Source organism: Chiloscyllium plagiosum, unplaced genomic scaffold (assembly GCF_037043375.1).
Source record: "Chiloscyllium plagiosum isolate Xiang-an unplaced genomic scaffold, Cpla_swu_hap1 HiC_scaffold_19, whole genome shotgun sequence".
Classification (NCBI taxonomy): Eukaryota; Metazoa; Chordata; class Chondrichthyes; order Orectolobiformes; family Hemiscylliidae; genus Chiloscyllium; species Chiloscyllium plagiosum.
In genome coordinates this window covers 30,074,171-30,101,438 of record NW_028270157.1, presented here as the reverse complement: position 1 = coordinate 30,101,438, position 27,268 = coordinate 30,074,171, and the positions used below count along the sequence as shown (strand labels likewise).

The 27,268-nt window shown below is 38.8% G+C and overlaps 1 protein-coding gene across 7 annotated transcripts; it reads left to right on the top strand.

Moving 5' to 3' along the window:
• The first annotated feature begins 113 nt into the window (after positions 1-113).
• Positions 114-26,904, top strand: saxo6 (stabilizer of axonemal microtubules 6). Of its 7 annotated transcripts, XM_043709616.2 has the most exons (15): positions 114-165; positions 2,365-2,479; positions 4,501-4,892; positions 7,022-7,156; positions 18,377-18,553; positions 19,158-19,276; positions 19,377-19,458; positions 19,825-19,863; positions 20,178-20,353; positions 20,957-21,238; positions 21,945-22,108; positions 23,118-23,251; positions 24,008-24,254; positions 24,890-24,958; positions 26,421-26,904. In XM_043709616.2, the coding sequence occupies exons 1-15, from the start codon at positions 148-150 to the stop codon at positions 26,534-26,536; spliced, it is 2,265 nt and encodes a 754-aa protein (XP_043565551.2). In that variant the 5' UTR covers positions 114-147; the 3' UTR covers positions 26,537-26,904. The 7 variants fall into 7 exon arrangements, with proteins under 7 accessions (XP_043565551.2, XP_087853300.1, XP_043565556.2 ...); XM_087997174.1 differs by lacking the exon at positions 7,022-7,156; XM_043709621.2 differs by lacking the exon at positions 18,377-18,553.
• The last annotated feature ends 364 nt before the right edge of the window (positions 26,905-27,268 follow it).

Sequence of the window (27,268 nt, the reverse complement as noted above, 5' to 3'; positions counted from 1 at the left end):
TTAGTGGACTGGGTGGGGGCCTGGTGGTATTGAACATCTCAGGCAGGAGGGATACGGGGGGTTGGCATGGGGATCTCAGTAAGGGGGAGGTGCCACTAGGTTCTGAGAAACTGGGGGGGGGGGTCAAAAGGCCGGATTGCCGGGAACATGCCCTTGCACTTTAAGGTGAGTTCTCTCTCTGATCTTTAATGTAAAACAGTCGAATTTTAGTAACATGCAGTTCTGCCAAAATTGTTGCCTGTGGCTTACTCACCTCCCCTCTTCCTCACTCACTCCTTTTCCCCTCTTTCTTCCCCTGTCACTCTATCCTTCCACTATCTCCTTCCCAGCTACCTTCACCCCACCGCATCCTCCTATTTATGTCTCAGTTCCCCACCTACCCCAACATTCCTGATGAACTGCTTATGCCCAAAATATTAACTCTCCTGTTCCTCGGATGCTGCCTGACCTGCTGTGCTTTTTCAGTGCCACGCTTTGATCTCCAGCATCTACAGTCCTCACTTTCTCCTTTTCCTCCGCTTATGCGGTTTCCTCTCACTCATAGCCCTCCCCCTGCTATAAACCTCAATATCCCTCATCTCCTTCGTTCAACCCCTGCCTGCCCTCAACCCCATCACTTAACCTCTGACTCACCTACTCCCCCTCGTACCCCATCTCTCACCCTACTCATTCCATCCTTGAAATATTTTCTTCCTGTCCAGGCCCAGTTATTTAACAGGTGTTAATGAAAATTCAACCTTTGTAAAAATGATTACAAAATCAGATAATAGATGTGATCAAATAAAAATACAGTTCCAGTCCCCTTTTAATACAAATTAAAATCAGTTCCTATAATCTGGCAATAACTACCCCTCAGGAGATGAATGTGATTAAAACCATTCGGATTAGGTAAGGATTCAAAGCTACATGCATTATTGCTGCAGCACAGTACCTATAAATAAACACACCATCTGGCTGTGATTGCGCATTATTTGATGTTGAGTTGGATTAATTTTTCAAAGGCAATTGATAAAAGGTTACATCTGAATATTTTGCCTATAATTTGTTTAATTTCTATTCCACAAAATGAAGTAGTTGAATCAGTTATATGGACAGAAAGTGAAAGTGTCCTCCACGATTTATTCTTATTACTGCCTAAACTGGAACCAGGAATATGAATAGATTAGGTGTATTTAAATAGAAATTGTAATTTTAAAAAATAGCATCATGATGAGTATGATTTATAATTTGTTGGTAGATTAATCACTATAGACCTTGAATCAGTAGGATGGCTGGCCAGTCTTAAGGATTTAAATAAATCATTACACGCTCCAGTATAGTTCTGAAAGAGGTTGTATTGTCTGATTTCTTGCCATTTGCATGTCAAGCTGTGGCCCTCCCACTTCTACCTACTCTGTGCATGTACGAGTTTCCTTGGCACAATATAAAGAGCAGTAGTGTTCTCCCTACAATTTTCTGGGAGTCTTCAGGAATAGAGTTCTTTGCCTGGGCACCTTTGGAATGCAAGCAGCTTTGGGAAAAAGTAGGATTGATAAACAGTACTAATATATCATTTGAGAGAAGACTGAGTTTTGATGGGCATTGTGCAGTGGACAGTATTTGGTAGCACTACTTTAGTACACGTGTGAACCAGTAAACTGAGTGAATATGGCAGTTATCAAGCAAAATAATAACAACTGTAAGGAAGTGGCCTTATTTTCATCTCTTGGGATCAGAGAGCACAGTCCTCGGATGATAGAAAGACTTCAGTTTACACTTCGTGAAGACATCAGAGTGCATCTTTTGCAGATATATGGTGCCCTTGGGGGAAAATAAAATCCTGTTTTTTCTCCCTAATTTTGGTACTGCAGTTAGTTACTACAAACAGTCTGAAAAAGGAGTAAACGTGCTCCTTTAGGGAACCAAACTTTTATTTTAAAAAATGCAACAATGTTTGAAAATTCTAAATGTTTGATAAAAGTTTTGTGATCACTCCTTCAGGAATGCGAAGAGTATTGGTAACCATAGATATTCTATCCAGACCAGCTTACACAGCTGAAATGCCACCATCAAATAGAATCTAATCAATAATTTCTTACAGTGAGCAAGTTGATTGTGATGTTAGCTTACATTACAATATTGACTACATTTCAAAAGTAATTATTTAAGTGTGATGTAGTTTGGGATATGCAGATGTGAAAGAAACATTTTTTTTTTCCTTGCATCTCTTATAATTATCTTACAGTCAACCAAGAAGATGTATCCTTTTAAAGTCTGTTTTTGGTATATATTATGTATTGGATAGTTTTGTTTCTTGAAAGAAAATGTTTGACTTTTCAGTAATTGACATTGAATTCAAATTATTTTGTCTACCTTACTACTTAGGGTTTAAGCGAATACAAACGAAATTTCAAATGGAACGACTCTCGGAGATCAAATTCTTCTAGTCCCCTTTCTAAGCAAAAAGTACCTTGGGCAGGTTTGCCCTCAGACCAGCTGGGTAAGCCTATTATACACAAGTGATAATTTTCAATAAACATTTAACTGTAGGCGCTGCTTTTGTAACCAAAATAAGTTCACAATTGTCCAACTGAGAGTGTTAGATAGTTAAAAATAAAGTGCTAACAATACTGATTGAACCAAGTAGTATTTATGATGAGAGAAAAAGAGTTAACACTTCATTAATAAGGTATAAAGTAATTAAGTGATTCTTCCCTCTTTTTATCCCATGCTCCCTATAAATTTGATATTGATTTGGGATGAATTATATTGATGTTTGCTAATACCAAATAAAGGAGTACAACAAATTATAAGGTAAAAGTGCAGGAGTTCAGAGATAGGTTGCCAGATCATTGCAGGCAAACATGAGCTTATCGTTTTTGTAGCAAATCAGCAGTGAGAAAAGTAGAAATTAAAACAGTAATAAATTGGAGAAAGAGAAATATCAAAGGGTACCAGGATGCATTGATTTTAGAGGTGGGAATTTAAATTGAAAGACCATATGAAAGCTACAGATGGTTTTAGATAGAAGTGTTCAGTACAGTGGCAAACTAATGATACTCAGCTGCAGAGTAATTGTTTTGGTGAAATTGGAATGTTGCATGCAATTATGGGCATCCAACTAGAGGCAGGATATGATGCTGTAAAGATTAATCAGAATAAAAGATTTTTTTTTAAGAAAAGTTTGAATGTTATTTCTTCCTTGTATCACACTCCAACCATATCGATGCTGGAACAGAGGAAGTTACAATGAATCTAATGCAGGATTTTGAACATGTGCAGAAAAGTACATTTCAAAAGATAAAAAGCTAAATTGGAAAACAACAAAATATTATTTTAATCTTATATTTCATGTAGGTATCCCAAGGTACATTGCTGAAGTATCTCCAAAAATAAATTGTGTGCTGGGGAATGTGAGGCTTGTTGGAAATGTCATGTAAAGCTTTAAAACTAAATTTTGTCACGAATATTTTGTTTCAAAAAGGGGTTGATATTTTAAATTTTCTATTCAACCTGTTTAGAGTTACTATTATACACCTCTCAAGCAAGTAGGACTCAAATCTGAGTCTCCTGGTCTAGAGGTCAGGACACTACCATTCCTCCACAAGAGACGTAAAAAAGATTGGCATGCAGGAATCAGTTCTAACAGGACATGAACCTGCAGTGTCACAAATAGTCCTTGAAACAACAATCAGCTGGTGGAACACAGTTGGCAGCACACTCACTTCTGAATTACATTCGGGAACAAAAATCAAAGGTGATACTTCAGTTCAATACCACGGAGCCCTGCACGTTTGGAGATGCCATTTTCCATATGAGACGATATTTGTCACTCAATTAACATTAGAGAAGCTGATACCTGGTCGTTATCATATTGCTATTTATGGGAGTTTGCTGAGAGTGCACAAGCTGTCATATTTTTTACATTAGAAGGATGATGATGCTCTAGCTTGTTCAAATATATTTAGCCATGACTGTAAGACAACTTGAGGTAAAAACAATGACTGCAGATGCTGGAAACTAGATTCTGGATTAGTGGTGCTGGGAGAGCACAGCAGTTCAGACAGCATCCAAGGAGCAGCGAAATCGACGTTTCGGGCAAAAGCCCTTCATCAAGCTAGACTTGTCCTATCTGCCTATCTCCTTTTCCACCCATCCACTCCACCCTCTCCTCCCTGAACTATCTCCTTCATCCCCTCCCCCACTCACCCATTGTACTCCGTGCTACTTTCTCCCCACCCCCACCCTCCTCTAGCTTATCTCTCCACGCTTCAGGCTCTCTGCCTTTATTCCTGATGAAGGGCTTTTGCCCGAAACGTCTATTTCGCTGCTCCTTGGATGCTGTCTGAACTGCTGTGCTCTTCTAGCACCACTAATCCAGAATGTAAGACAACTTGAGTCCAATGGATATGGAATCTGCTGTATAAATGCAGTTTGTTTACTGGGGCAAAATCTGAAATCTGATTTTACAATTTTATTGATTATGGTAAGGATTTAAAAAAATATCTTTTTGTATTATAGGGAATACAAAGGAGCCAAATTTTATCTCTAAGAAACGTGTGCCATACTACAGACTTCAAGCTTCAAAATCTTTTCAGTGGGACTGGAGCAGTGATTCAAATAGTAGATCTCATGAACCAGAACCCAAAATATCTGAACTAATGAAACCACAGTCTTCTGTTTTAAATGAAAGAGGAACTGAGAAGGCTCAAGATAACCAAGAAGAATCCAAAACTCCCAATGCTCCTCGAGAGCCTAAAGTTGCCAGATCACGGTCTGCGGACTGTCATTTGCATTCAGAATTAGAACCATCACTGGCTAGAGACAGGCAATTGGCTGCAGTTGTTCAGAAAGGAAAAGAAGACAACATGTCTTCTGGAAAAAAGAGTGGGGATAAGGCAGTTCATAATGGTGTAAGTAGGAATGACAATTAAAATTTTATGCCACTTGTTTTTTAGTCTTCTGTAGACTGTATTAAATAACTGACAAAATTAAATTTTATATTTACAACTACCTTTTGAAAATATCAAAAAATTTAATTATTTTGTATTAATCCTTCGATTTGTTTTTAAGATCCATGAGGATGTCTATGTGGAACCTTGTTACATTTACCACCTTATTAAGAAGTCAGTCTTTTAAAGCAATTGCACATCTTTTATTGAGGAATCATAGTCCTAGTAGTTAATGGATTACAGCAGTCATTTAGAACATATTATGTTTTATTCCCTGCTGTTATCATACTTTTGAATGGTTCTCTCAATGTTAATGTTTATTTCTCTCTCAGCACCTTCTCTCCTACTGCAACACTGGATTCTGCACTCTATTCTGCTCCCTGATGCACTTTGTATGATACAATCTACCTGCATAGCATATGAAACAACAGTTTTCACTGTATCCATATCCATGTAACAACAATAAATCAAAAGTCAAAAAAATCTTAACCTGATCTATTTCTCTGGCAGATATTTAGCCCTGGATGCAAGCATATGCTTGTGCAGAAAAAGACTAGACTGTGCAGTACGATTTTACTATTCTCAGAAATGTACACAGCTATAGAATAGTCATTTCTGGAATATGTAAAGAGAACAATTGATGCAAACAGAGCAACAAAGTTGCTGGCATGGTAGTTTATGATCGGTTAGTAACTGTGAACTGAGAATTATATTTTAAATCTTTAGTAACAATTGTTTTGTTTACTTATGTGAATTATTTAAAAATACACATCAGCATCCTGTTAGCAAGCTGCCCTAAAGCAACTGAAAATTAAATGTCTTCTCTAATATTCACCCATTCTCAAACTAATTTTAAGGGGCTGTGGGTAATGGTATTGCAAAATACTTTTTGCAATTGCAGAACAATAAAACTGGTGTTTTGAAATTAATATATACGGCACAGTTAGCCCTTGTTACATTTATCCTGAATGATCTTAGCAGTCAGGTTAATTGCTGATTGTTATTGTTGTTTTGCTCTTATTATGCAATTAATGTTTTAATGAGTCTTTCGAAAAACCAAAATAATATTTCGTAATTTATTTCTGTTCTGATAACAGTGAATGAATTACCTTGGGAATTAGAATATTTGTGGCAATACCTCCGATACCGAGGTTGAACTTTTCAGCCCACCTCATGTGCGTTTGGTGCTGGGCAGTCCATTTAATCAGGCAAATTCCTTTAAATAATAGGATGCATATAACTGTATGAAATATCTTGATTTGATCTGGTCAATCTCCCCTCAAGATCACTATTGCTTCTTTGTTACATTGAATGCTGCTTTCCATTTACTAGTTGCCTTTACACATTCTTTCTCTCACCACATTTTCCACTCCAAACTAGCTCTCAAGTAATGGCATGTTATGACTGCTCCAATTTTTCATTTCACTGTTGTACCTTCTTATTGCATAATATTTCCCAGTGAAGGAATTTCCTCAGCATTGCATAGGGCTCTGTCAAGACCGTTATAGTTCATGTGTTAACAACAATTAATTTGCTAAATATACTCCTTTTGCCCAAAATATATTTAGCTGAAAATCATAGCTTAATCATTTCTTGGTGACTGCTGTTTATTTTCGGCTTGTTGCTAGAAGTGATCAAATATAGAATCCCTTTTGGTTGTGACTACACTACCTCCCAGCCATGCTTCTTGTTTTCCCTGTTAGCTGGTGAAACACTTTCCAGTTCAACGGAAGGAAAACTGTCATGTACACCCTGCATAGGTGCAAGTCCTCTGTGACTGGTCTTCTAAAACGGGTGGAAATAGGGAGTAATATTCACTTAAGATTGATGTTGAAGTTGTGTAAAAGTATACTTAAAAATTATGAAAAAAATTCAGTGTTAGAAGAGGAGTATTGTTAATGGTTGAGATCAGAAATAAAAAGAAAATTTAATTCCATCATAACATAACAAAAAATAACTTTATCTTCCATACTGGTAGGTTCCGTGTGTGGCTTGAATTCCCCATTTTTATAAATTAACTTTCATATAGTATGCTTTAAAATGAGAAAAGTCAGCATTAGGATTAAAGATGTTCTGCTTGTTATTGGTAGATGAGCTATGCATTTAAGGAAACAGCACCATTGAAAACTGTACCACAGAAGAGTTTAAAAAAAAACTCCGAGTACCAGAGACAATTTGCTTGGAAAAGTCGGATGGACAATTCCCCATTACTGACTGCAGAACAGGTATAGTTTATAATTCTGTTTTCTGCTTCACAGAAAATTCTTGTTAGTAAATACCCGAGTATGGAAGTAATAAGTGAAAGTGCAAAAGCTGCTGAGGAAACTAAATTGTTCTCATAATATAATCTCCATTAGAAACGTGTAACTTATCAAATGTTAAATTACTACAAATGTGTACATTTACAACAAGTAATTATTTTAGCGTGGGGAAAATAAAATCTGAGAACTTAATGTGGCCAGCTGCAGGATTGTGTGTGGGAGAATGGGTTTTGATTCATCAGGCACAGACATCAATACCGAGAGGAGCAAAGGAAGCTGTACCATTGGCATAGTCTTCATCTGAACCACACTATGATCAGTGTTCTGGCAAATCATTAAATTGGGACTGTGGCGAGGACCTTAAGTAAAAAAAGGGTGGAGAAGGGAAATGGTTCACATCAGGAGAGGTTTGGAAACTTAAATGAGGATTAGCACAATATGTCAATATGAGTAAGAGTAAATAGGATGTGGCAGGAAGGGACATAGCAGATAAACATAAGAGTGCGTTAGTACATATTGTTTAAATTGACAGGTGGGGAGGAGGGTTTAATCAAAGACAGATTTGGAAAACCAAAGACAAACAAAAGTAAAAGTTGAGGTAGTAGAAAAGTATATTGATGTAAGACAGAGTGTTTACAGTGTTGGGCTGTGCAGATGACATTTAGTGTCTCTCCTTGTCCTTGAGAAAATGCCAGTGAGCTGCCACTTTAAACTGCTGCAGTACACTTGAAGTAAGTTGCTGTGGTTCTGTTCGCCAAGCTGGAAGTTTTATTGCAAACGTTTCGTCCCCTGTCTAGGTGACATCCTCGGTGCTTGGGAGCCTCCTGTGAAGCGCTTCTGTGGTGTTTCCTCCGGCATTTATATTGGCCTGTCCCTGCCGCTTCCGGTTAGCCACGAAACGACACGACCAGCTATCCCTAGTAGCCACACAAGCAGACGACAAGCAACATGAATTTGACTGGGACAACACTACCATTATAGGGCAAGCGAAACAAAGGACAGCCAGGGAATTCCTAGAAGCATGGCACTCATCCACAAACTCCATCAACAAACACATAGACCTGGACCCAATATACCGGCCACTACAGTGGACAGCTGAAACTGACAACCGGAAGCGGCAGGGACAGGCCACTATAAATGCTGGAGGAAACACCACAGAAGCGGTTCACAGGAGGCTCCCAAGCACTGAGGATGTCACCTAGACAGGGGACGAAACGTTTGCAACAAAAACTTCCAGCTCGGCGAACAGAACCACAGCAACAAGCACCCGAGCTACAAATCTTCTCACAAACTTTGAACTTGAAGTAAGTGTTCCCATGGTGTTTGAAAGTGAGTTTCAAAATGTTAACCTAGTGACAGTGAGGGAGCGGAATTGTTGTTGGTGTGTGGCTGTGAAGGAAATTTACAGGTCCTATCTCCTTATCCTCTAGATGATAGAATGTATGCAAAGCTGCTACTGTGCATCAGTGACGGAGTGAATGGATGTTTAAGCTGGAGCATTAATCAAGTTAGTTGTTTTGTGATGAATGGTATTGAGCTTCATGAGTATTGTTGGAGCAGTCCTCATCCAGGATGTGGAGTGTATTCATAATCACAACCCTGATTTGTGGAATTAATGGTGGACAGGTTTTGGGGAGTTGACAGATGAATTATTCCCTTTAGAATTCTCACTCTCTCTGACTTGTTGTTATAGTCACAGTATTTATATAGCTGTCTAGATCAGTTTCTGGTCAATAGTAACTTCCAGGATATTGATAGTGGGATATTCAGCAATGGTAATGCTGTTTAATGTCATGAAGGTAAGGTAATATTCTCTCTTATTGGAGATGGTCATTGTCTGACATTTGTACGTTGTAAATATTACTTGCCACTTAGCAGCTCGAGCTTGGATTTTGTCTGGTCACAAATCAAATGACACCAAGTTGTAGTTCAGCAGGCTTATTTGAAATCACAAGCTTTTGGAGCACTGCTCCTTTGTCAGGTGAAATGACAAAGAAGCAGCATTCTGAAATCTTGTTATTTCAGATAAATCTGGACTAAAACCTGCTGTTGTGTGACTTCTGACTTTGTCCACCCCATTCCAACACCAGCACCTCCACATCATGGATTTTGTCCAGGTCTTGCTGCATGCGAATATGGCAACACATATTGAGAAAAATGGTTGAGAGATAATCATCATGGTTATAAGATGAGCAAAGATGGAAAATAAATCTTCTACATATACAATATTTAGAGAAGGCAGGCAAAATGGAAAAGAGGCAGCCCTGAAAGTAAAATTATGCATTCGGAGAAAAGAATTTTAGCTCAGAAAATCAAGAAACAGAATCAGTATGGTTGGAAATTAGCAATAATAATAGTTGCAGAACACTAGTGGGAGTGTTTTCTAGGCCCAATAATAATAGGTATACTACTGAACATGGCATTAAGCAAGAAAATATTGGAGCTTGTCACAAAAATTGTGGGAAGTTTTAATTTTTGTATATTGAACAAAGATATTTTTAGTCTTCTTGGTAGAAGGCATGCATTATATACCTGAAACCGAATAATTCAGGGAATAAGAGTAAAGAAATCAAATAATTAAAATCAGCAGACAAGTAGTAAGAGAATTCAAGGGACTAAAATCCGACAAATCACCAGGTGGCATGCATTCCAGAGTTTTGAAAGAAATTGCTGCAAAGGTGGCTACGACCTTCCAATGCTTCCTAGATTCTGGAATGGTCCTAACCAATTAGAAGCTAGTAAATGTACCACTGCTATCACAAAGAAGGAGTGAGGGAAAATGAGGATCTAGTGGTCAGTTAGCTTTCCATCAGTCACATAATAGGTGCTGGAACCTAATATTAAAGAAGTCTTAACAATTCTCTTAGAAAAGCTTCATTTGGTTAGAATACATCAACGTGGTTTTAAAAAAATGGTAATCCTTTTTGACAAAATTCTTAGACATTTTTTAAAATGGTAATCCTTTTTGACAAAATTCTTAGACATTTTTTAAAAATATAATTAGTATATATCTATTATGTTTGTCTTTTCCAAAAATAATCATAAGGTGCTACACCAAATCTTGCTCACAAAATAAGGGTTCACTGTGGACAATGCCATCTGTTAGCATGGGTAAAGGATTAGTTAATGAACAGAGAGTAAATGTGTCGTCCCATTTCCGTATTAATCGGAGCAAATACTCAGATATACAGTCTGTACCTTCTGGCTCAGACACAGTATAGCTCTACCTTCCTCGCCTTTCATTCCGAGCCCGAGAGAGTGTGCAATTGCACATGTACACAAGGATGAGAGTTCTCTGCCTTCTCTCGAACAGCAGATTCTTAAGGAATGATATAGTCACTTACAGGGAGCAGCATACAAATAAGGCAACATTTACATTGATTGGGTGACTGTTTCAATCCAAGGAGCAGGAGAATTGATGTTTCGGGCATGAGCCCTACTTCAGGAATTAGGAAAATGTGCCAAGCAGGCTAAGATAAAAGATAGGGAGGAGGGACTTGGTGGAGGGGCTTTGGAAATGCGATAGGTGGAAAGAGGTTAAGGTGAGGGTGATAGGCTGGGGTAGGTGTGGGGGCGGAGAAGTCAGGAAGAATATTGCAGGTTAGGAAGGTGGTGCTGAGTTCGAGGGTTGGGACTGAGACAAGGTGGGGGGAGGGGAAATGAGGAAACTGGAGAAATCTAAGTTCAGACCTTTTGGTTGGAGGGTTCCTAGGCAGAAGATGAGGCGCTCTTCCTCCAGCCGTCGTGTTGCTATGGTCTGGCGATGGAGGAGTCCAAGGACCTGCATGTCCTTGGTGGAGTGGGAGGGGAAGTTGAAGTGTTGAGCCATGGGGTGGTTGGGTTGGTTGGTCCGGGTGTTCTAGAGGTGTTCTCTGAAACGTTCCACAAGTAGGCGGTCTCCCCAATATAGAGGAGGCCACAACGGGTGCAGCGGATGCAGTAAATGATGTGTGTGGAGGTGCAGGTGAATTTGTGGCGGATATGGAAGGATCCCTAGGGGCCTTGGAGGGAAGTAAGGGGGGAGGTGTGGGTGCAAGTTTTGCATTTCTTGCAGTTGTAGGGGAAGGTGCCGGGAGTGGAGGTTTGGTTGGTGGGGGGTGTAGACCTGACGAGGGAGTCACAGAGGGAGTGGTCTTTTCGGAACGCTGTTAGGGGAGGGGAGGGAAATACATCCCTGGTGGTGGGGTCCGTTTGGAGGTGGCAGAAATGACGGAGGATGATACGATGTATATGGAGGTTAGTGGGGTGGTAGGTGAGGACCAGTGGGGTTCTGTCCTGGTGGCGATTGGAGGGGCGGGGCTCAAGGACGGAGGAGCGGGAATTGGAGGAGATGCGGCTGAGAGCATTGTCGACCACGTCTGGAAGGAAATTGCGGTCTTTGAAGAAAGAGGCCATCTGGGTTGTTCGGTATTGGAACTGGTCCTCCTGGGAATATGGGATGGTGTTTTTACAGGGGGCAGGGTGGGAGGAGGTGTAGTCTCTGTGGGAGTTGGTCGGTTTATAGTAAATGTCCGTGTTGATTCAGTCGCCCAAGATAGAAATGGAGAGGTCTCGGAAGGGGAGGGAGGAGTCTGAGATGGTCCAGGTAAATTTGAGGTCGGGGTGGAAGGTGTTAGTAAAGTCGATGAACTGTTCAAACTCCTCGTGGGAGCACGAGGCAGCACCGATACAGTCATCGATGTAGCGGAGGAAAAGGTGGGGGGTAGTGCCAGTGTAGCTGCGGAAGATGGGCTGTTCCACATATCCTACGAAGAGGCAGGCATAGCTGGGGCCCATGTGGGTGCCCATGGCTACTCCTTTGGTTTGGAGGAAGTGGGAGGATTGGAAAGAGAAGTTGTTCAGAGTGAGGACCAGTTCAGTCAGTCGAAGGAGGGTGTCAGTGGAAGGATACTGGTTGGTACGGCGGGAAAGGAAGAAGTGGAAGGCTTTGAGTCCTTCGTGATGGGCGATGGAGGTGTACAGGGACTTGATGTCCATGGTGAAGATAAGGCATTGGGGAACGGGGAAGCAAAAATCATGGAGTTGGAGGGCGTGGGTGGTGTCCCGAACGTAGGGTGGGAGTTCTTGGACTAAGGGGGACAGGACCGTGTCGAGGTATGCAGATATGAGTTTGGTGGGGCAGGAGCAGGCTGAGACAATGGGTCGGCCGGGGCAGTCAGGTTTGTGGATTTTGGGCAGCAGGTAGAAACGGGCGGTGCAGGGTTGTGGGACTATGAGGTTGGAGGCAGTGGATGGGAGATCCCCTGAGGAGATGGAGGTTATGGATGGTCTGGGAGATGATGGTTTGGTGGTGAGAGGAGGTGGGGTCATGGTCAAGGGGGCAGTAGGAGGAGGTGTCCGCGAGCTGGCGTTTAGCCTCAGCGGTATAAAGATCGGTGCGCCAAACTACCACCGTGCCTCCCTTGTCTGCCGGTTTGATAGTGAGGTTGGGGTTGGAACGGAGGGAGTGGAAGGGTGCATATTCCAAGGGTGAGATGTTGGAGTGGGTGAGAGGGGTGGAGAGGTTGAGGCTCCCACATCTTATCCCCCCCACTTCCCTCCAAGGCCCCAAGGGATCCTTCCATATCCGCCACAAATTCACCTGCACCTCCATACACATCATCTACTGCATCCGCTGCACCCGATGTGGCCTCCTCTATATTGGGGAGACAGGCCGCCTACTTGCGGAACGTTTCAGAGAACACCGCTGGGACACCCAGACCAACCAACCCAATCACCCCATGGCTCAACACTTCAACTCCCCCTCCCACTCCACCAAGGACATGCAGGTCCTTGGACTCCTAATAATATAAAAACAAAATCTGCCCTATTACGTAGCCCATAAAACACATTGAATTGAGATCCTAATTCAACTAAGGCAAGACAGTTACTTAAAAGGATTTTCTGAACCAGTATTTTAACAAACCAAAATATTTAAATATCAAACACTTTTAGTATGGCATAATTTATATTGAAACTTCCTTTTTCAATCCAAGTATTAGTACAACCATAATTTCAGCATATCTAATTTTTTTTCTCGCATCCTCTTGATGAAATTACACTTAAAAAATAAAACATTTGCAGTGGACCACACGGCACTGCAGTACAAGCCACTCCCCTTACCCAGAAAAAAGACTCAACAAGTCAAGTCCACAGCCCAGAAACTGAGACTCCCACAATAAAAACCCGGACAAAGCTTCCGTGGCAGTCAATGCACTTCAGTGTCGGGATCTGAACAGACGGGTTCCACTTTTGTTTTCCCTTTTCCCATGTTGTCCTAAAGGTACTTCTAAGGGGAGGTGTAAGGGATAGAGGCAATAACTTTAAGAAGTACCAAATTTTGTTTAGAAGTTTTTCTTTGAAGTTCCTGATTGCTAAATTTTTTTTTCAGAGCCTCAAACTTCACCATTAGAGGACTTTAACCCCCTTTTACCTCAGAGATTTTAATCCCTTTCTACCTTGGGGGCTCGAACCCCTTTCTCACTTTACTTCTCATGGGGACTGAAACCCCTTTTCTTACTCTATATGTCCAGGGACTTGAAACCTTATTAAGCCCAGGGGACCAGAACCCCTATTTGTCAGTGCATTTACGAAACTGTGTCTCTCGACTGAACTAATTACCATTCGAGGAGTCCGAAGAATATAAAGCGAATGAATGAGGAGACAGTATCCAACGCAAAGGAATATCGAGAGGGACTGAGGTTTACCTTGTGGGCCTGTCCGTCTTGTTCTGGGCAATCACTGGACACAATCCGATTGTAACTATTCGTTTGGACTCCTACCTGGCACGCCAATCTTGTCACGTTTCCGTATCAGTTGAAGCAAACCATTAGGCACAGTATGGCTCTACCTTCTTCACCTTTATTCCGAGCCCTGGAGAGAGAGAGATCGCCCATGTACACGAGGACATGAGTTTTCTGTCTTCTCTCGAGCAGCAGATTCTTAAGGAATTATATCGTTACTTACAGGGAGCAACATCCAAATAAGGCAACATCTACATTGATTGGGTGACCGTTACAATCAGCAAGCATCAACAGTAAAGAATAAGCCATCTGGTATGATACAATAGATGTTCTTCACCTTGTTAAACCACTCCCCTTGCCTCCAGCACCTGCATTGTTTACTGCAAGTTCATATCTAGTCAAAGTCATGCTAGCTGAGTCTTTGTCAAGCAACTTTAAACTGAACTCTTTCCCTACCTGCTCATACATTATATACTTTCTGAGATGGTGGGGATAAATGAGGCATTTTCAAGTTGACAGGCTGATGTCAGTGTAAGAAATGCAAGTTCTGTGTCCCAATTGTTCGAAACAAATATGTAACAACATTGATTCGAAAATACAAAGACCTATTATTAAAATATTGAAGGAAAATCTGGATTCTCTCCACATCCTCTGAGAGCAAACACACTGTCCCCACTGCTAACCTTGAAGCCTATTTGAGTAGGGGGTCACCATGGTGGCTACAGTGAATCAGTTTTCCTCACTGACTCTAATTTGATTTTGTCCCCTGCCTTGTTTTGTCCGCTCTTCTTACTTTGTTATTGCGATACTGCCCCTGGCAGGCAGAGAATGTAATTTGTTATTGGATTATTTAATTAGTGGGGTGATTTGTGGTGGGTGCTGAAAATAAAATAGAAGCTGGTTTCTCTGTGTGCTTGGAGGAGGAGGGGGGGGGGGGGGGTAACTGGGATGCATTATTTTCCCTTCCCATGATATTTTGATTTAGTCCCCCTCAGTTTCTACCTTTTGGTGGTGGGTTTTTGTCTAAGGTCACGGTACCCCAGGGGACAGGTTTTTTAATTTGTTAATTTATCTTTTTTAAAATAAAAGTTTGTTTCTTCTCCAGAAAGAAAAGGTGGAAACTGATGTTTTTGCTGAACTATGGATTTAATAAAACATCTGTAAATCTCTGAAAGTTTTTTGCTGCCTAATTCAACGTATGGATATTGATCTTTTGAACAGTGGAGTTTGGCAGAGGCTTCAGCTATTCATAAATTGTGTTAATAACTTAGGTGAAGAGGTAGTCAAACAAACCTACACTTGTTGATTCAAATTTAGCAGGGAGTGCAAGCATTGAGGGGTATACATCGCCTGTAAAGAAAGATACATATATGGATGAGTCAGTAACAATGTTTGAACTGAGTTTGGTATGGGTAATTGTGAGGTTATTGATTTTTGTAAGAATAGAAAACATTTTTTGAATGAATGGAACTTTAAGTGTTGGTTTTCAGAGGTATACTTGTACAACAAGCACTGAAAGTTAGAATGTTGGTACAGCAAGCAATGAGGGAGTAAAATGCATATTGGCTTTTATTACAAAAGAAACGGAAAGAACTGCAGATGCTGTAAATCAGAGACAAAAATAGAAATTGCTAGAAAAGCTCAGCAGGTCTGGCAGCATTTGTGGAGAGAAATCAGAGTTAACGTTGTGAAGAAGGGTCACTTGACCCAAAACCCAAAACGTTGACTCTGATTTCTCTTCGCAGATGCTGCCAGACCTGCTGAGCTTTTCCAGCAATTTCTATTTTTACCTTTTGTTACAAAAGGATTGGATTACAAGAATAAAGAAGGCTTGCTACAATTGTACAGGGTTTTGGTGAGACCACAACTCAAGACTGCCCAAATTGGAGAAAAAGTGCTATGTCCAGATGGAAATCAATACAAACACTGGAAGATGCACACAAAAATCTGAGCATCACACTCCTACGTCTTCGAGCAACATCTGACGCAAGAGATGCATATCCAGCATTGGACTACTTAGTCATCATAGGACCCACAACAAAGGAGCAGAAGAAAATCATCCACTATCCATGTGAATGCCTAGGAGGAGAACTTGCATAAGAGGCAGTACTGCAAAGATTGACTAGACTGATTTCTGGGAATGTGATGAATCTGCGGAACTCAGTTCCACAGAAGGCTGTGGAGGCCAAGTCATTGGGTGTATTTAAGACACAGATAGATAAGTTCTTGATTAATAAGGGGTTCAAAGGTTACAGGGAAAAGGCTGGAGAATGGGATTGACAGACATATCAGCCATGATCAAATGGGGGAGCTGATTCAGTGGGCTGAATGGGTTCAATTCTGTTCCTACCTCGTATGGCCTTATGGGATGAGTTGGTTGTCCTGTGCTGAATTATGGGTCTATATTCCCTGACAGTTAGAATAATGAGAAGTGATCTCATTGAAACAATCAAAATTATTAAGGGCTTAACATTGTAAGTATTAAGACAAATTTTCCTGACGCTGAGAACTCTAGAACAAGGGAGCATGGTTTGATGACAAGCATCTGATCATTTAGGATCGGGATGGAGGAAATTCTTCACTCAGAGGTTTGCAAATCTCTGGGATTTACTACCCCAAAGTGTTGTGGATGTGCCATCATTGAATATATTTAGGGCTGGTTGAGAATTTGGAACTAAGGGTTGTGAGGAGTGGGTGGGAAAATGGAGTTGAGGCCCAAGATCAACCATGAACATAGCAATGATGGAAAAGACTCGATGGGTTGTATGTCCCCTTCTCGCTCCTGTGTTCTTTTATGTGTTTCATTATTTTTATGTTCGTTTATCTTTGCTTATTTGATTTAAGAAAATAGGAATTCTTAATAAGACTGGCTGTGAAGTTAGGTCCCTCTGTTCTACAATGCTACCCAAGGCCTACCATTAATTATATAATAAGAAATCATCCCCAGATACATAGGAGTGCAATTAGTTTTTAAAAATTGAGCCAGTTGAAGGGCTGGGAGTGGCAAATGCATGGTCAAAGAGTTAGATTTTAAGCATATGTTAGAGGAGGGCTTTAAATGCGAACCAGGTGCTAAGGATTGACCTTTGGGAGCTGAATGCCTGGATGGCTGCATCATTTTCTAAATTGTTCATGGCAATATCATGGTTCCAGCATGTGCCAATGTGTGTCCCAAAATCTCAGTGCCGTTCTGTGTATGCGGCAGTGTTCTTGCCGTGCTATGCATGCGTGTGTGTCTGCACATGTGCGCTGTCGACACCGGGCTTCGTGTCGTTTTGCACATGCGCCGAAGTCTGTCTGCTGTTCTGTGCATGCGCTAATGTCAGCTGCCAACAGAGCAACTTTCTGTGAGAGGTACTGTACAGAGACCAGCTTTCTTACATTTTTTAAATGTGTTGTGTTAAATTTGCTTTTGTTTTGTTATGTTAATAAATGTGATTTCAACCTTCATTCAGGCTGTGCTATTCTTTGCATTAGACTTTTGGGTGATTTTTGATCAATCGCTCAATTGTGATTTTTGTTTTTGCTGGTCTGCCTCTAACCTCACTTTTCCCATAGGCCCCATTATTTCTATTAAGTGATTTTCTGTTAAGCGAGGTTCCGCTGGAATGCAACAACGGTGTTATTGCAGCACTACCTGTAGTGAGAATGGAGGATAGTTTAGAAAATATTATTTTCAAATTGTAATTCCACTAAATATATCTGTGTAAACAAAAGACATTGGGTTTATTAACCTGCTATTTTTTTCTGTATTCATTTATCGAATGAGAGGCTGGGCCAGTATTAATTGCCCAGAGGGTAGATAAGAGTCAACTGCATTTGCATGTAGGCCAACCTGGATAAGGATGCCAGATTTCCTTTCCTAAAGGATATTAGTGATCCAGATGGTTTTTACAACAATTGAGTGGTCACATGGTCACCACTGCACTTTATTCCAGAATTTCACCATCTGCCTTGGTGAGAATTGAACCCATGTGCTTAGAGCTTCTGTCTGGGGTTCAGGATTACTAGTCCAATTACATTACCACTATGCCACCATCTCTCCTTAATTCATATTAGATGATCAAAACTAATACTTTGTTAATGTTTCTTTCTCTAGCTCCTTGTTCAAGTTAATATTTTCTGGATTAGTGGTGCTGGGAGAGCACAGCAGTTCAGGTAACATCCAAGGAGCTTCGAAATCGACGTTTTGGGCAAAAGCCCTTCATCAGGAGGCTTTTGTCCGAAACATCGATTTCGAAGCTCCTTGGATGCTGCCTGAACTGCTGTGTTCTTCCAGCACCACTAATCCAGAATCTGATTTCCAACATCTGCAGTCATTGTTTTTACCTCGTTAATATGGTCTATGTCATACCACAAAGAATGTTCATATTTTAACAAGGAGGGATTGCAGTAGGAAGTTTCCTTAAAGGGTATCATCTTTATTATTCATAACATTAAGAAATATTGTCCCTTTCTCTAGATTTTTCACTCCAGAAATAAGCATGTGCATCCATTTAAATTCAGTAAGATGCTCAGTGAAACTGAATATTCAAGTCAGTTTAAAGGTATGCAGCCACCTAAAGGATTGCGTTTCCGTAAAGACTTTGAAGGAAAAGAAGCTTTAGCATTTGAGCAAGAAAATCTGTCTCCAATAAAGGTAATTGGATGTTGTTTGCTCACTTTTTCTGTTTATGGTCAAGGAAAAATGGTAGTTTAGTTGTGACCTGCTGAACATGGATCAAAATGTCTCACCCTCTTGATGCTTTTTGGCAACCGTCTTTAGCAGAAAAGGTTGACAAGGAATCGGCTTTCAGATTTCTGTAGATGGTTATTAGATGATTCTGCAAGGATATCAATTCTCTTAATAGGTCATGAGTTCACGTTATCCCAAGGTATGACACTCCCTGCTCTAGCATGTTCATCAGTGCACAGTTCAGGCCAGATTAAATAGTCACCTGAAGTATCTAATCTTTGTACCTGTTTTCAAAATGATGATTGAAATATATCAAATATAATTGACAACTACCTTAAATATTGTTTCTTTCTATTCTTATTTTTATTCTTAAAGATTCAATTTTTGTTATTTTTTCCATTTTATTGTATAAAATAATCATTTTATACAATAATGAAAGCAGTATCCATAATTAAAGGAGTCTAATTTTCTTTGGAGAGAAGTTGTGAAAAATGCATGTTACATTCATTGGGGGGTCTTTGAATTTTAATTTATTCAATATAATAAGCTGAAGACTGTTCATCCTAAGTCAACAGAATCCACCTCAAAAGACCAGGGTCAGGAGACTAAGGAACAACCACCTCAAGATAAACAGCTTCTAAAGCAACAGAATCCACATAAACGCATCTGCTCACGCAAAGGGCTTAGGTACAATCTTTGTATGCTTAAAATGTGCAATTTAATTATGAGGTATGATTTGCCACATTCAAATTTGCAAAAGTTACAATTTGCATCTTCTTTTTTCCAGAAAAATTAAATCTGAATACAAGACTAAGTTTAGGCCTCCTTGTCAATATGACTACAGTAGAGGAGCATACCGATCTGAAGGGGTAGGTGAATAATGGATCACAGTACTAATGTCAATATTTGCTTTTAACACTCCTGAAGTTTATTGGGACCCCTTTAAACAGGATAGTTAATTTGAAAATAGCCTAACTGAATCCAATACCTCAGTGATAACTGTGGTAATTGAAATGATCTTCTTTTGAAGATTTGTATATTCATCCAGTTATATTTTTAAAACTGGTCTTTATAGGACACTCCAGGGGGCGCTTTTGTACCATGCTACAATTCCTCAGCCAATGCTTGCAGCAAATTATTGATGTTTCACTAATTTCAATTTAGAATACATTTAATGCTATTAGATTTTCAAAAGCAAACTATTTACAAATTATTTCTACCTTCTTTCTCTGTAGGGTACTGAAAATAACCTAAATTCTTATTGGTATGCTGAGGTTAGTTTTTAGATTGTACTTTCCATGCATGTTCTGGTTTTTATAAATGCATATTTAGCAAAGTGAACTTTTTCTTTAAGTAGTTATGATTAGCAACTACCTTACTATGCTAGTGTTGTTCTTTACCATTGTTTGCAGTTTTGAAGATGCAAGATCAGCAACTGTTTTATATATTTAGAGCAGAAAGATCTCTTATCTTTAAGTAGCTTTTAAAATTACACAATGTCGACCATAACAGGAATTGAACAATTTTATGGAAAGACTGATCAGAGCTGCTGTAGATTTAATTTTATCCTTCTGCTCTGCTGTCGCAGGTAAAAGAACTTAGAGAAAAAGCAGAAGCATATAAAAGGAGAGCACTGGGCACTCACTTCTCCAGAGATCATCTCACCCAAATTTTGTCAGAACAAAATAGGTTATGGGAGGTGTCCTCCTCATCTGATACTGAAGAAACAGTTAGTGACAATGTCGAAACTCTGGACCTTGCAAGGTATAGATTAATAACAAATAAACCTGCATAAATTAATTGAATCAAAAGAACTGTGGATGCTGGAAATCAAAAAAAAAAACAGAAACTGCTGGAAAAGCTCAGCAGAACCTTCTGAGGAAGGGTCACTCCACCCAAAACATTAGCTCTGATTTCTCTCAATGGATGCTGCCAGACATGCTGAGCCTTTCCAGCAGTTTCGGTATTTGATTGTGTGTATAAAATAATTGCAAGTATGAATCAGTAGATTAGTACATATTTTGGAACTTATTTTTAACATATGCTGTCGCAGCAGGAAGTAGTCTAAACCCCTTGGCAGCAGTCATGTTTTCTCATACAATAGCAAGTGTGAATTAAAATTTATCCATCATATTTAGAGCTCCAGAATGCTTTCTACTGCAGCACTAAGAGTTTACCAATGTAATTTTGAATAATTTTCAAAAATATCTAATGTTAAGTGCTCCTATTTATACACAATTAGTGGCTTTGTTGAATCTAATACATTTCATGAATCACATGTAAGTATTGCTGTAAGTCTTTCCAGTTAAATGATGAGCACATATCTCAATATTGCTGGCTTAGAGGATATTTGTTTAATATTTTTAGAACAACAGAAATACCAAATACTTCCAGCACAACAAAACAAGAACTGCAGTCTGATTCTGTAGCACAAGCATCACCAGAGAAAGCCAGAGCAAAATATAATGGTATGGGAGACAATAGTATGTCAGATGTTCCTACCCTTCCAGTTAGCAGGAAATTGGCATGGAATGATGAGGAAGAGAAGCCATGTGCACCAGAACATGGAGGCAACCAAAGCCAAAATAATGAAACTGAGAAGGAAATTGAAATTGAGAGAAATGCAGAAGTGGAAACAGTTATTGAAAGGTATTGATGTATTAACTGGAGAAGGGGTTATTTGGGAATGTGTATTAAAATGAGTTCCAAAGCTTTGGAATGAAATTTTGTCACAGCCTTTTATATAGTCAATAGTCATTTTGACCCATTTCAAATGTATAGGTAATGAGCAGTCCTTAAATTTTGTCTTTATTTCCCCATGTTAGAACTATTTATAATAATTGTTAACTGCTCTTGGATAGGTACATGGAAGGTAGTACAATGAAGGGTATGTTGGTTAGTTTAATCTTTAGAATAGGATAAAAGATTGGGACAATATTGAGGGCTGAAGGGCCTGTACTGTGCTGTATTGTTGTATGTTCTATCTTCTCCGTACTATGTTGCAACTGTACTGCTGGTCTAGTGTAGACCTGTAATTTTCGATGTTTTCTGCATGTACTTGAGGGGTGAATTAAAAAGTTATCCATGGGATTTTGGCTAAATCTCAAAGTGTGAATAGTCCCCATTTAACTTTAAAATTAAACTTTTACAGAAATAAAACTTAGCTGGCACAAGTGGTGCTTTAAATGAATTGTCTGCTCAGTAGAAACTTTCTTTCGTAGCTGCTTTCTGCACCATTTTAGAAAGCTGATTATTTGTACAGTTTTATTTTCTTCTGCACAAGATCCTTTTTTCTTCAACCAAATGAACTAATTGCTGTAAGAATGGAATAATATTAATTTAATTAAATTTCTAGTGATCCTGTCCCTGTAAAAGTACGAGGTGATGCAACAGTAAATTCAGAATCAAATGGACATTCCGAGCTTGATTCTGATGCAGGTGGGCGGCTACCTACACCAAAACTTAAGTCAACGGGTGGAACGCTGAGAACACATCATGATCTGACCACACCAGCTGTTGGTATGGGCATTTCTTAATTTGGTACAAATATCATTTGTCTATAATAATTGTAGAGATTCAGCTTTTTTTTGTTACCCTTAAGTGCGATTTCAAAAGTTGTGGAAATTAATAATTGTAATAAGAGTTTTGACATGTACTTTTTACTAGATTAGAAGGCAGCTTTGTGTACTATTTTGGAGAAATCCTTTACAAAATATGCTCTAGCTTTCCCTGTTGCGCCTTTTTTCTCCTGTTTACCCCAAATTGCTCCCCTCTTTGTTTATATCAGCTGCACCATGTACGTGTTTCTTGCTGCTCAGCATTATGGTATGGAAAGTAAACATATTCATGCTGACTGGCATTAGCTAATCATGGCTCAGTTTAATTAATAAATTTAATTTTATTAGTGGGATTCTTAATTCCCACCATCCAGAGAATAAGCAGAAATTAAATCAAGATGTGGGAAGTGGTCAGAATAATCAGAAATGTAGACCAGAAGGAGAGAAGGGCTGAGCGCTTCAAGAATGACTAATTTTGCAAAGAAATATTAATGTAATTATGAGTTATTAAAACCTGAACTCAAATGAAAATTTCCATTCATTCTGTAAATCACCAAGGTAACCAAAAAGGTTTAATTTTTTTATGACTATGGGTTGTATCAGTTATTCACAGTATGCAGAAAGCCAGCAATGTAGTAAAATGGAGATACCAAAAACAAGGATGTTTAAAATTGCAGCAAATTAACTGTTGCAGAACAATAACCAATTTTACATAGGTCTGGAAAAAATGATCAGTTAATACAGCTTATACAGCCTTCAAAAAGATTATATATTTTGTTTTAACAAAATGTATACTTCAAGGTAATTGTAATTTAGAAAGTTTTGTGTGTGCTTCCACTGCTGAAATTGTAGGTGGTATGTGTAAGTGGAAGGACAGGGGTGGTATACAAAGGCCTCAATCTCCTCTACAAATCCATTTAGACTAACCACCTAATAATTGTTACATCCTAATTTTAATTTTTCTCCACCAGGGGGTGCTGTTTTAGTTTCTCCTTGTAAAGTCAGATTGCCACCATCCCATTGCAGAAGGAGAGAGCCTCCATTGGGAAAATCATATTCGCCCTATAAATATTTATCAGAATCACCAAGCAAAATACTGAAAAAGGTACAGAACTTTTATGAGAGATATCTTGGCTCCCGTTAGCAAAGGTATTTCTTGACCAACTCGTGTTGTGCAATACAGCAGGCCTGAAATTCAATCTATGTATGACCAATCAACTGGTCTCGGGTGATGTGCTAATGAGTGAGATTGAATTGATTTACATGCACTTGGATTAGGGAAAATAGTTTTATTTAGAAAGTGGCACACTAGATTCGTGTAAGTAAGTATGTTTTAACAAATAAATTAACACAAGCATCTTGGGATGCGTTGGAGAGAAAAGAAACTAGCATCCTCAAGTTTGGGGTATATAACTTGAGCGCCTATTTCCTTGCAAATTGAGATAACCAGTATCTGTTCAGTTATTTGACTCCAGACTACCGCATAGCCAAGTTCAGTTTTTTAAACATTTCTAAACTTTCCAACAAGGGTTCTAGAGTCTTTATAGAAATAAAGAAGGCTCATCAGTCTGTCGAGTCTCACTAGAGCAATATCGTAAAATTATTAAACTGTAATCAGAGTTGGAATCCTAGATGATTTCCCTCCTGCTTAGCCATTAAGTTATTATAGTGCCCCCACTACTGCCTAGGCTGAATTCAGATAACTTTGTGCAGCCCTACACTGGAACCTGAAACTTTGTCTTACGTGACTTCATTTACCCACTAAATCACTAGATGAAGCTGATTTACCAGATAGTTTTGTAATCTTTGCAGCATTGTACTTAAATTATTTGAGTAATGCATATTATTCTGTACTTTTTAGACTGAATCACTCCAGCAGTCCCCTACTGCAGGTGTTAAGACTTCTGATCCCATTCCTATGAGGGAAGAATACAGATCTGCAAATCTCAACAGCCCATCTCATGCAAAGTCTGAACCTTCTATTTTAACATCGTTGAAATTTCATCCCACTGTTAATGCAAAATCTGCTTCAGTCACTGTTTTACCATCTCAGAACTGCCCTCATCGGATACAAGGAACTCTTAGACATCCGGAGTTCCAACATAATGGTAATCAACATATTAATCAGTGTTTAGGAGAACACAGACAGACTGGTGAACTGGGCAGACATGTGACAAATGACATTTAATACAAAATGGCATAATTTTAAACCACATGCAGGAACAGAGGTGCCTTGGGGTACATGTAGGACAAACTGATTAAAAATACATAATTTTATTGAAACAAGATACAACGATAGATACAAAATTAGAAAAGTGAAATTATAGTTTTCTAGAGATATTTAAACCTTTCTAAATTACTATGGCCTTTTCCTTCAGCTAGTTGGAATTTTCAGTTCCTTGGTTCAATGTAGGTAGCTATCTAATCATTCTAAACTTGTCAAATTCACACAGTGCCTGGTTCTCTTATAACATAAATGCTCTCCTCTTTAGTGAATTTTGATGGTAAATGTGATATGCGGTTTGCAGCTCCTGATACAGTAGTGAATTGAGTACAATTATTCTGTATGGTTTTTCCATGTTAGAAATTTGTTTGGAATTGTAGTGTTTTAGCATTAAAATGTTTCAAGAAAGTGTAAAGAAGAGTAATGGGGGTTTAACAAGCTTGGTACAACTGTATCTAGTAATTCTGTAGCACAACTAAGAATCAATAAAATAAAGTTATTTTACAACTTCCCATAAAGGCAATACCGGAGGACTAAGGGCAAGTCTGCTGAGGATACCACCAACAGACCCAGTTGCTGCTGATAATGGTAATTTGAAGATTTTAAAGTTGAAACAAAATTAAGTTGCCTACTGTAAACCAGTACCATGCTGTCCCATCTTATTGAATTGTTAATTATAACTCGAAGAGCAGTTTAATGTTATTTGATCAAAGATTCTCACAAAAGTTGTCATTGTCTAGCAGTTTAAATTGTTTTATAACTTTTATTTCTGACTATTAACCATATTCAAATAAACTGGGGAGGAAATGATTAATTACAGAAGTCAAGGTGCAGGAAAGATGAAACATAAAGATGAGTTAACTTGATAAAGAGCAACTTGAAAAACAAATAGCGTTATACGTTTTGGTACACCCAACAAATATTTTTGCATTGTAAGGAATGATAGCTGTAAGTTTAACATTAGATAAATGCCTAATGTATAGTTTCATCTGCTCATTTAGCCATTTATTGTTTAACAAATCTGATTGTCTTTAAACTGAATTCATGATCTAGTGAAGTGTTTATTCTTCTGCTGTCAACTGTTAAAGCAGATCAATTGACGTTACTATCATATTTAAGGAAGCTGAAATACAGTGAAGATGTTTTCTGTTTGACCGACTGATGTCTATAAGAAAGCAGAAATGCATTCACTGCTGTAGATAGCGAGCACTGTCTTGCGAATACGATCTAAATACATTTTGTCAATTTCTGCAACTCCAAAGTAAAAGCTCAAAATATTGATGTTTGTTCACTGTCATATTTAAACCATGTCTGTCTTCATATGTGTTTTTGGTATTAGCTTTTGTTCAGATTGTATTTTGATAAGTCCAGTGGAATGACTCTAGCCTAAACCAATGCCACCTCAGAAAAAAGGAGGAGGAATAAGTTTGAAAGAAATTAGATTTCTTGTAGACTAATAGATTTTTCAATTTGGGAAGATGGAAAGGAGCAGAGACTGAAGTTCCATAAAATGTACAGTAAAAATGGGCCATTCAGCCCAAATGTTCTATCCTGTTTTTATATACCACATTAACCTGCTCCCATCCTTCTCCATGTACTCTGTTAGCCTATTACATTCTGGATGTTTTTATCCCAGGTTATGATTCTAACCCACATTCGAATAATTAAAATTAGTGCAGCCTGGTAACACAGAGTTAAAAGCAAAGTACTGCAAATGCTGAAGAGTTCAAACAAAACAAAGTGCTGGAAAAATCCAGCAAGTCTGACAGCCTTGTGAAGAGGGAAACTGTTAACATTTCTGAATGTTAATGTTCTAAACAGAATTGAAGAAGTCATTAGATTCAATGATTACTTTGTGTCACCCTTAACAGGTGCTGCCAAACCTGCTGAGTTTCTCTGACACTGAGATACAGCACTTTAGCCCAGGCTGAGTGCCAATTAGAATCCAAACTCTCCTATTTTGTGCAAATATGTGATATGAATTGTTGTTACAAAACTTTTACAATAATTTAATAACTATGATTCAACCCCATCTTATTCTCTCTTTCAGAAGATGATCGAATGTCACAGATTTCTGCACGATCAGCAGCATCCAGCTCACTTGCCTCTCAAGTCCTTGAGCGTGCTCAGAAAAGAAGAGATAATTTCTGGGTCAAAAATTCATGAACTAAACTTTTTTAAATTGTTTTTTTTCATGGAAGGACCTGTTAGGTTTTTTTAAGGCTTTAACATTTTTGAAATAAAACATGAGCAATCAATCCACTTCAACTTTGAATATGAATATCTCTTTGGTATAAAATAAATGTTGACTTTTCCCAATGTTTTTGTTATTTAAAATATATTTGTTTTTATATTGGCCCATGCTTTTGAGCTGTGATCTAAGAGTCAAGTTGATTACCAGTATATTGCTTTACGTTACGTTGATATTTAAAATAAGCTAATTTCTATGGAGAATATTAAATTACTGTTTGTAAATCTTGTCTGCAGCAATTTCAATGAATTCTTTTTTAAAAAAATAAAAATCATAAATGGAATGTGGAAGCTTCTAGTGAAGCCAACATTTATTACTCATTTCCAATTATTCTTTGGATGATGTTGGTGAAGCACTTTCTTGAATTACTGAAATCCATATTGTGAAAGTAACTATAGTTTTAAGGAAGGAGATTGAGGATTTTGATCCAGTTAAAATGAAGCAATTACAATATATGTCAGTTGTGTTGGTGTGTGACTTGGATGGGACTTTATAGGTAATGTTTTTTTCCATACTTTTGCTGCTGTTGTCTTTGTAATGTTTTTGAGCCTTGGTGAATTGTTGCAATACATCTTGTACCCATGGTGCACTGTGATGGAAGAATGATTGTTTAAAGTGATAGGCTTCTTTGTCCAGAGTGGGACTTT

Coding starts and splice junctions, on each gene's coding strand:
- saxo6 (XM_043709616.2), top strand. Junction 19,459..19,824: donor GAGCATACCGATCTGAAGGG/GTAGGTGAATAA, acceptor CTTTCTCTGTAG/GGTACTGAAAATAACCTAAA. Junction 21,239..21,944: donor GTGGAAACAGTTATTGAAAG/GTATTGATGTAT, acceptor TTAAATTTCTAG/TGATCCTGTCCCTGTAAAAG.